Source organism: Antedon mediterranea, chromosome 9, assembly GCF_964355755.1.
Source record: "Antedon mediterranea chromosome 9, ecAntMedi1.1, whole genome shotgun sequence".
Taxonomy (NCBI): Eukaryota; Metazoa; Echinodermata; class Crinoidea; order Comatulida; family Antedonidae; genus Antedon; species Antedon mediterranea.
This window is the reverse complement of record NC_092678.1, coordinates 8,588,774-8,599,506: the sequence shown is the minus strand read 5'-3', so window position 1 is coordinate 8,599,506 and position 10,733 is coordinate 8,588,774. Positions and strand designations below refer to the sequence as shown.

The 10,733-nt window shown below is 34.1% G+C and overlaps 1 protein-coding gene across 1 annotated transcript; it reads left to right on the top strand.

Moving 5' to 3' along the window:
• Nucleotides 1-2,395: 2,395 nt before the first annotated feature.
• LOC140058141 (uncharacterized) lies at nucleotides 2,396-5,086 on the top strand. The gene is made up of 3 exons (XM_072103697.1): nucleotides 2,396-2,470; nucleotides 4,121-4,328; nucleotides 4,842-5,086. Exons 1-3 carry the CDS (start codon nucleotides 2,396-2,398, stop codon nucleotides 5,084-5,086), a joined length of 528 nt encoding a protein of 175 aa, XP_071959798.1.
• Nucleotides 5,087-10,733: the final 5,647 nt, after the last annotated feature.

Sequence of the window (10,733 nt, the reverse complement as noted above, 5' to 3'; positions counted from 1 at the left end):
ATTTGAAGTAATAGCTCGAACTACGACTTTTTCAAGTCGAACTTCGAACTACGACTAAAGTCCGGTTTAAGAATACGGGCGTAAGATCTACTTGTTCTATGAGGATTTTGATAATATTTAGCTCTTCTGGTTCAAGGATGTGAGATATTATATCAATTAATTTTTTCCTGTCTACAGTATCAAAAGCACTGCTCATGTCTAACATGAGTACATTTATTTCGTAGTCTGATGATGTGATTGCTTTTTCTGCTAGTGTTCGGAGAGTAAACACATGTTCAGTGACACTCCTTCCTTTACAGTATGCTGCCTGTGAGGGTGGTATAATGGTCCTAAGCTTATCATCAATTCTATTTATAAGGCAAATGGCCAACATTTTTCTAATGATATTTAGGAGGACAACTGGTCTAAGGTTCTTTACGATACCCTTTTGTTTGCCTGGTTTATGTAATGGAACTATGATACCTTCTGTGATATCATGGGGCGCCTTTCCTGTCATAACGATATCATTAAACATAGTTGCAATACTACTGAAAATGTTGTCAGGTGCATATTTTATAAGTTCAGAGTGAACCTCATCTGGCCCTGGGCTCTTCCCACAGTTTTTTGGCAGCTAATTTAATTTCTTCTATCTTAAATGGATTTTTCATCCTTATCTTATCAATTCCTAGGTTCTTCTCAACTCTTTTCTTCTCATAGACTTCTCTGAAATAACTTGTTACAATTTTTACTTGTTCTGTTTCATTGGTAATTATGCTATTTCTACAGTCGTATACAAAACTTTTATCCGTTTTTTCTGTTCTTTTTAGATGTCTTATTGCTTGAAACATTTTATTTGGTTCATCTTTTATTTTCTCAAGTTCTTCAATTTGTCTACTTATTGTTTTTTCTTCCTCATATTTTATCTTACTATGAATTTCCTTAAGTACTATATTTCGTTGTTTTTTCATTTTAATCCTATCATCATTTTGTTTGCATGCATTTATTTCTAGCCTAAGTTTCTTTTGTTTCTGAGAAAGTTTCTTAATTTCATCATTTTGTATTTTATTTGCTCTTCGAGTTTCTTTAAATCCTACTACATTTATTGCTGCATCTTTACAGACGTCTGCAATAAGCCCCCATCGTTTAAAAGTGTCAACGTTAGTTAGTTTATCTGTATCTAAAGACTCTTTCACTTTATTCTGGTATTTTTCTTGATTAGTCCTTTCATTTAATTTTTCTACGTCAATTACTCTACACTTCTTTTTTGGTTTCATCTTAAAATATTGCAATCTAAGTTGTGTTTTTACTATTCTATGATCAGTTTCTACATCAATTCCGCTGTAAGATCTAGAGTTAGTGACAAAATTAAAATTTCTCTTCCTAATCATAATGTAATCTACTTGATTTCTATAGGGATTTCTACGTGGCGTACCGTCCTTGTCATTATGTGGTTTAACCCTGACTGGCATAACCCATGTCGTTCTATGTGACATTTTGTGTTCGAACATAGTATTCGTGAGTAGGAGTTTATGTCTCATTGCCATCTCCAAAAGTGCTATTCCATTGCTGTTTAGTGTTCCTTTACCATGTTGGCCCATGCATTGTGCAAACCCCTGATGGTACCCAGATCCGGTCTTAGCATTCATGTCCCCCGCAATGATTAGTAGGTTTCTATTGCTCAAACTGTTTATAATGCTCTCGAGTTCGTCATAATATTGCTCCCTAATTGCTGGATGCTTTTCACTTACACTTAGCGTGTGCGCATATGTTGAAATAAAATTTACATACCTCTGTTTTCTTGAATTTTCTCCATTTATCCTAAAAATAGCCATACACGTTCTATCAGAGAATCGTTTAAATTTAGCACACAAACCCTTCTGTATAGCGATACCTACACCGTGATGCGCATTCTTTTCCGATCCCAAATGGAAAAGCTCATATTTATCTTCTCCTATGCCAGGCAGGTCAATAACACCTGTTCCATGTAGGTGAGTCTCTTGCACGCCGAGTACTTGTACATTGTATCGTAGTAGATCTGAGGCTAGGTCCTTCTTCTTCTTGTGAGGTCTAATTCCTCTAACATTCAGGCTTCCAAAAGCCAGATTTTCACATATACGGCGACTAATACACATATTGCTTGCTTTTCAAAACGCACGGAGGGCGAAATACTGTGAGATTTAGACGTTTTTGATGTTGTTATTCTTAGTGTTTCTAAGCTAATGCGGCGTCACCCAACACTTCCGGCTTTATTTTTACTTCAGGTTCTTTCAATGTAAGAGGTTTAGCCAATCAGATGGTACATTTACCAGACGCAGTTGTCAAGGGTTATAGACCAGTGATCACAATGTAATGCGGGAATTACGGAAAAGCACTAAGATATGCTGCTAATAAGCTTGGTATTCGGCCCACAGTAATAATGCCAAAGACAGCGCGAGATAATCGAGCTGTGTTGATTAGAGTATTTCGTATTTCGTTGACTCTTCAAGCAGACGTTAGAGGATTGTTCTTTTCAATGTAGTCTAGATGCAGTTATCCTCTTACCCGTCTGATAATTCCGGTTCGACAGAGATTCCCGTATTTCGGTGGTCCGTTTTGAGATTCGGTTGGCCTTGTACTTGCGCCTACTCCCTTTGACCAATGATGTGACTCTTGTGATGATATGTGCTCCCTCAAATAAAATAAAGTTATAAATACAAGGAATCAAGCGCTTAAGGCTCTTTGCTCTACTTTATTAAATAATGAAGACCCGCGTGGATTCACCTGAACCTATGATTCCCAACCCAAATAATTGTCTAATATGTAAAACACATATTTATCTTGTTAATAGATACTTCTACTCCTTCTTTATCACTTTAGCGTTATGGGTCAAAGGTTGTAAAGGTTGATGTCAGTGAATTACAAAATTTAAGTAGATGAAAGGTTGCAAATGAAGGCATGTATTTCTTCCATTCATTGGATGATCTTAATCTCATAGCTGGACGCGATTTTTTTTTTCGTACATAAGTTGGGGACCCCCCTCATGAAACGTCACAAAATAAACATGAATAATTCATCTGTTAAATTTTCTTGTTCCGTGTGCACCCAAGCGTATAGCAACAAGAAGTGATTACACAAGTGCGGTACGATTCTAGGCCTATCTCCGCTGTTGTTGCGGCGTGCGATTTCATAGAAGAATAGCGGCGTTTTGTGTGGATTGTCGAAATAATCAGCCTTTAGTTTATGGTGTTTTTAATATAATTTATTACTAAAGAATTACGTGTTAAAACTATAGTTTCTATTAATACTATTAGGTCTAATTATTAGTCTCTAAACCCATGTCTATTCTAGTAGTAGCTGTGTGGGTGTGTGTGACGTGTGTGTGTGTTAGGTATGACCAAAGATAGTTACACTTACTATCTTTGGTATGACACAATCCGAGTAATAAGTCAGCAAAATTAAACAATAAACATTACACAAAAATACATTTTTTATTCTCGTGGGTCAAATCTTCCCATCTCATGTGTTCATATACGCGCATTTTTAAAATTCCTTTGAGTACATGCATATTGTTTGATAATAAAATAGCAGAATTAAAAAAATACAGTACACAAATTATACACATTCTTTATTCTTGTGGGTCTAAGCTTTCTTTGGGCTATGTCCAATGAATTACTACTTAGTTTAATGTCTTGCCTAGCTGTCGATTAGCCTCGACTCGACACATTTTGTGTGAAGAAGAGTGCGCGAAGGCAATCACGTGAATTGACTTGGAATCCTAGGCCTGTTGTAGAAAGTATCGTATCGCAGTTGTGTAATCACTTCTTGTTGCTATACGCTTGGGTGCACACGGAACAACAAATTCAACTGATGAATTATTCATGTTTATTTTGTGACGTTTCATGAAGGGGTCCCCAACTTATGTACGAAAAAAAAAATCGCTAGCTGGACATGGAAGGTAGGAGGGTGAATTCATACAGTTGTTGTAAATAACCTTTTGTCCAAGTTCCACTTAAATTATAGTTAAATTAGGTTCAAACTATGATATAGCGCACGGATAAATCCACCAATCAAAAGCATATAAATATACGGACAAATCATGTAATTAGCTGGTCGAAACAGTGACCTAAACTAATACTTGAAAACAGTTTTACCTTTATGCTAGATAAAAACTGAATTTGATTCTGGTCAAGTTTTACATTGTTTAAAAGATGCTTTCTGCTTTGATTACAGTAGGATACTTGAAGATGTTCCAAAACCAGATATCACGTTAGTGTGTTGTGGAGGAGGAAATTTACTTGTTGGAACAGCTGCAGCCATGACATTACATTGCCAGACTACTTGCACAGTATATGGTGTTGAACCTGAAACAGGTAAGACCTACAATTGAGTTAGATATGCTTTTTACAATTTTTTATTTTTTTAAATCCTGTGTCAGCCCGGGGCAAAAATGATTGTAGATAAATGTCTTAGTAAGACCCTACAATGAAATAATGTTTGACTTTGAATTGCCACGAAATTGTTATTTTTACTATTAAGAATACTATTATTAACATTACTAACAGTTTAATAGACATTTTTACCATACATGTAAAGTAAATATAACAGTGAATTAGAGCTTGAGTATCACAATAAAAATGAACATTATGATATACGGCTATGTTTTTGTACCTCTTGCTAAGCCAATACTTGTTTTTAGGGCCTCTTTACAGGAGGAACGAATGATTTGTTTTTTGGCAAAGCATAGCGCCCTCAATTTGCGTTGAATGATCCAATGCGATATATATCAGAACACATTTAGTACAATTTTCACTTCTTCAACCTTTGGAAACCTATAGCTTAATTCGGATTCATAATGCTCTTAATCTCTATTTTTCTCATCAAAGGTAAATATTCATTCGCACATAACAAGAAATTTGTTGACGAAATCCTTCTTGTAAGTGACTCAGAAATCATCTCTGCTGTAAAACATCTTTACAACGCAGGGTTAAAGGTCGAACCCTCTGGTGCTGCTGCCTTCTCAGCTCTTATGCATCACAACGTCCCAGACCTTTCGGGAAAGACAGTCGTCGTGGTGATTAGAGGTGGAAACGTTTCTCCAGAAGAACTCGTCAATGTATTTAAAATGTAGTAGGCCATATTATTAACACCTGTCATTTCATGTTATTAGCCATAAAGAAATACACAATCTGAGAGGGCAAGGAATAACCACAGTTTAAATTAAAACTTCAACCCACGGACCGGTTACTCCATCACGGCAGAGGATGAAATTTAAACAAAATAGTTATACATAAAAATGCTTTTTTTTTAAATCATTTTTAAAAAATACAACATAGTCTATTGGATATTTACAAGATTTTAAAGATTAGTAAATAAATTTACAATTAGGAAAATATTAATATAACAAATTCTATAGACAAAATAGTTATTTAAATATAAAAAACATTAAAAGAGAAGATAAAACAGAAAAGAGATCTTATAAAACAAGCAAAACTCGGATAGGATATGGTCATATGATTTATGTTGCACAGATAATTTCAATCATATCATCAAAAATTACAATTATAAGAAAGGTTCAAAGTTATTGCTCATGTAATATGTACCGTAATTAACTTAAATCAAACAGTTTGAAGAGAATCCAAGACAACAGAGTATTTAAGTTCGTTAAAAAGAAATATAGGTAGGGAAAGTCGTGTACGATTGAGTATTTAAGCGCATTGGTTCTATGGACATGGTGTTTAAAAGTAAGGCTATTTAAATATCTGGGATTGACATGCATGTTTTGCAGAATGGAATCACAGGTTAGTTTAGGTTTTGAAAAACAAAGGCCCTAGAACGGACACATGTGGGATCCCCGACGTAACAGGCCTATTGCGATTTCGATCCCATATAAACAACGCGCTGGAAACGGAATGTTAAGAAGGATTGTACCCAGTCCTAGGTAGCACCTCAATTGTTAAATTTAGTGGAGAATTAAAAAAAAGGATATCATGAGGCAAAAGGTCAAAGGCCTTTTTAAAATCAAGGGACACAAGATAGACCCTATGAGGCTTTCTGGCATCCAAAGTTTTGGACCAATCGTAAATGGCATTAGATAACTGCGTAACACATGATTTCCTATTCATTTATTTATTATTATTATATATCAATATTTATAAAGCGTCAATTACCGAGGTACAAAATCAAAGGCGCTGTGCATGTTAGTGGTCGAAAAAATGAGTTTTGAGTGATTTTTTAAATAATAAGGCAACAGAAGAGCAGTGTTTAATTGTGGGGGGAGTGAATTCCAGAGTGTGGGTGCTGCAAAAGAAAACGATCTATGACCAAAGGTTTTAGTGGCTGTGCGTGGAACAGAGAATAAGAAATCATCAGATGATCTAAGATTCCGTCCAGGAACATAAAAGGTGATTAATTGACGGATGTAAGCAGGTTGGTTAAAAAGAAGTGCTTTAAAAGTAAGGAGCAAGATTTTAAATTTGATTCGATTGTCAATGGGGAGCCAGTGAAGTTCTCGAAGAACAGGTGAAATGTGAGAGCGAAGGTTAGTGAACGTAATGATACGAGCATCCGAGTTCTGTAGTCGTTGAAGAATTTGATAAACATTACCAAGCCCATATTTTGTAATGTGGGTATTGCTTTTACAATGAACTTTCGAGTAATTTACATATGACAGAAGTTAAAGCTCAGGTACAGGCATGAATTTTAAACATAATATCTGGTTAATTGTACATAAATCTAATATTTGTAACAGAAATCAAGACGAAAAAACATGAATTTCCCCTAATATGGTCAAACACAAAATTTGGCAAAATTCTGCCAAAAAAACTAGGAAGACTTTTTTTCAGTAGTTAGGTAGTTAACATAATGTAATAACATGTCTGGTGACTCCCTAGAAGGTGAAAAAAGATAGTGGATATACGGTGGATAATTTTTGCTATAGCATGAAAATAAAATTCTGAAGTTGAATAAAAATACCAGAAATGTAAAATTCAAGTTATATTACCTATATTTAGTCATCTGATAACATTTTTTACCACACCGTTTATTTTTCATAGCTTTTTAAAATGCCTCTCTATTTTCAAAATTTGTGTACAAAAGAATAGAGATTTTACTGTGTAATTTGAACTATCCCCCACTGATAAGAAAGTGCTAATTTTCAAAAAGCTTGTGTAACACAAATAAAATCCCAAAAATTATGAAACATAGGGGAAACTATAGATCGATAATTATTGGAATGTATGATCAATATAAATTTTTTGCCCGCACCTGGCCTTTAAGGCAATCAGTCTGTAATTGGTAATTTTATAGGTGGGAGTTAGGTTGGATAGTTTTCAATTAGAAGGCAACAAGCCATTTGACAGAGAAGTTAACAAGCCTATTAATACTAATATCAATTGTCCGAAGTTCAGGTATAGGTAAATCACAATCCGGTGCAACGTCTGGGTCATTTCCAGGCGTTGATTGAACTGAATAGTTAATAAATAATGAGATCAATTTAGGCTGGTGGACTGTTTGAATAAAAAATATAAAGGTTTTAAACATTCCTAAGTTGGAGTAAAAATAGTGTAGGTAGGTAATATTAACAAATGTATTTGTTAATTAGCATAACAATGTATTAATGAAGGAAAAAAAGTATTGTGATGGTACTTTTTTGAGTTCCCTTGAGACGTCGTAAGTATCAATATATTTTTTTCCTTTTTTAATTTCATAGAATCGGTCAGAGTAGAGTTACTCCATTATTAACTTTTTAGGCTTTCTTTTGGCGTATTTTGCTTGTATTTGTATTATTCACGCCAATGACCTTTAGCAGCTCGGTGTTGGATCACAAAATGACAATATTTTTTTTATTAATATCTCTTCTAAAATACATAGCCTAGAATTCGACTGCTTTTTAAGAATTCGTCGAGGCCTAACCGCAGATCAAAGTCAGTTACACGATAACCTATCTTGGCAAGGGAGCTCCAGTGTCCTGTTGTTAGATTGCCTTAAAACCATAAGGTGAGTTCATGTGCAACTCAATACAGTCAAACTTCTTGGCCCCGATCAGATATATGTCAAGTTCATTAAGACATGTACCTAAGAACTGTCCACCTTGCCATTTAATCAACTGTTCATATCCTCCTGTAAGTGATGAACCATGCGCTCACTGTTGGTTGGGAAATGAAACAAACAAAATATATATATATATATATATATATATATAATTTTCTTTGCCTCATTTGTTTATATATATAAAAGTATCTCTTCGGAGATCCCGCCTCGTGAATAAAAATACCGAAAGATGAGGGCGTATCAATTTGATCTCTGGTGCGCGTGCGTACAACTGAGTATTAGTGCCTGTTCCGCCGTACCTACCACGCCGAGAGTGGTAAAGAGTCGCTATCCAATCGAGTTTGAACAATACCATTAAAGCCCCAGTGGTCTAATGGTTAGGGCAACTGCATATCAAGCAGACGGTTCGAGTCTCGGTTGGGGCGACTTTTTCTCATTCTCACAGATTTCCTCATATATAGTTTCCCATATCATGTAGTTCTTATCCCCAAAGTCGCTAGTAGTTCATTTTCTATAATATGATAAAGACCTATTGCAATTACGGTGTGTACTGCTATGTTTGTATTTTATACATACTGTTGTATAATTTGAACTTCCTATATATTACAAACAAAATGAAATTTTTGTATTTTTGAAATGGCTGAACAATTTTTTTTTCATTTTGATTGTTATTGAGGGCGGAATACTGACAAACATTAATTCATTATCATTATTGTTTTCAATTATGTCAAATAAATGTTTATTTAATGATGTTGAAGAGTTATTTATTTTGGTACAAGGCAGGTTGTACTATTTTGTGGTTGTTTTTTGAATAATTATTTTGTACACCGCCGTGAGCCCAAATGATTACAATTATTTGTGGAACAAAAACAGGTGCAATAGTCTGGATATGTTGATATAATCACAATTGCTGCTAAAACATATCCTATATACACAACATATATTTATTTATAATAATAATATAGTAATGTGAACACTTTACAATAAAATTTAATGACAAAAAAGAAGAAGATCGACGTTTCGGAACCATCATGGAACCATTTTCAAGATCAAGTGATCGAATTATACAAAAATAACAAACACCAATGGGTGACAGGAAATATTAATTAATTGGTTAATTAACATCAAAGAAGGCCTACAATTCTACGAACTTAAGTTATTAACTCCCTCCTTCTTAATTAATAAACAATTTAGCTTTGACTGAATCGATTTGTATTTATTAAGTGTAGGTTTCAGTTCTTTGATCAAAAGCATTTCCTTAATTAAACAATCAAATTTGGATTTGCACTTAGACAATATCCTGAAATGATTAAAAGTTTCAATAGGACGTATATTATGTTGCTTTAATTGCTCTCCTATGATGCCTTTATTGTGTTCATCTATACGTTGATAGATGCCGACAAGTATAGCCGTCATGGTTTTGCATCGCACAAACCACATTGAAATGTATATACAACGCATTGCTGATTTACAATCATAGGTTTTCTTTCCTTAAATTTAAGAATTTCACCTAACTTTCTTTCCTTACTAGTAAAAACTGGCATAATATTATTGTTTAACTTTCATCTAAGTTGTTTAAGATGTTTCGTCACTGTTAGAACAGGTTTGATCCTTAAAAAGAAGAACAATTCTAATTATAGGTTCAGCACTATCTTTTACTAATAGTAATATGGTTATCATTGTTATGAAGATTAACAATAGATTCTTTAAAATCTTTAATTATCCTATTAGTTAGTTTTAACAGGATATCTTAATTTGTTAAACATCTTAGAAATATCTTGAACTTCTTCAAGAAAGATGTCATTAGTAAATGACAACTTGTATGCTCGATTAAGCATAGTATGTACAAGATTTTTCTTATGTTTGTTATCGACATGGCTATCATAATGCAGAAAAGGTCCCTTGTTTGTAGGTTTCCTATACACTTTAGTTTCTAATAAACTATCAGATATTTTGGAAATGACCATTCCTAAGAAATTTACAGAGTTATTATGGGCAAATTCCATTGTGAAGTCAATCGCAATGTGTGCGTTATTAAGATAAGAAGTTTGTTGTCATGCTATTCTTTTTTTCTGGTAGGCAGATTATCCTAGTTTGTGATTGGTTGGTTGTAAATTAAAAACAGTGGCAATTTTCCAATAAGCAACATAAAGTAGCTCGGCTATCCTGAAATATTAAACAGGTTAAGACTATAGGATAGAATATGATACTATACCTAAATTTGAATTGTTATAGCAGGCGGGATGCGATATTTTTTCGTACATAGTTGTGGATCAAGGAGGAAAATATAACTTAACCTAACCCTCTAAATAATCTCTCTCACTATAAAATAAAAATGAGTTGCTCATGGGATTTGAACCCCTAACATCAACATGCAAAGTCTATAGTCTAAACCATTTGACTACACGGACGGCGAATTTGCATTATAGGCGAATTGTAGTCAGGTCATTTTGTTAAAACCCTGTTAGTGTTTCAAAGATGTCAAAGTTCGTTGTCATGCTATTCTTTATTTCTGGTAGGCAGATTATCCTAGTTTTTGATTGGTTGGTTGTAAATTAAAAACAGTGGAAATGTTTCAATAAGCAGTAGCACAACGTCAAGTAGCTCGGATATCCTGAAATATTAAACAGGTTAAGAGTATAACTGTAGGCCTACTGTTATATAAGATAAGAAGTTTGTTGTCATGCTATTCTTTATTTCTGGTAGGCAGATTATCCTCGTTTGTG

Coding starts and splice junctions, on each gene's coding strand:
- LOC140058141 (XM_072103697.1), top strand. CDS start 2,396: ATGCCAAAGACAGCGCGAGATAATCGAGCTGTGTTGATTAGAGTATTT. Junction 2,471..4,120: donor CGTTGACTCTTCAAGCAGAC/GTTAGAGGATTG, acceptor CCTTTATGCTAG/ATAAAAACTGAATTTGATTC. Junction 4,329..4,841: donor TGGTGTTGAACCTGAAACAG/GTAAGACCTACA, acceptor TTCTCATCAAAG/GTAAATATTCATTCGCACAT.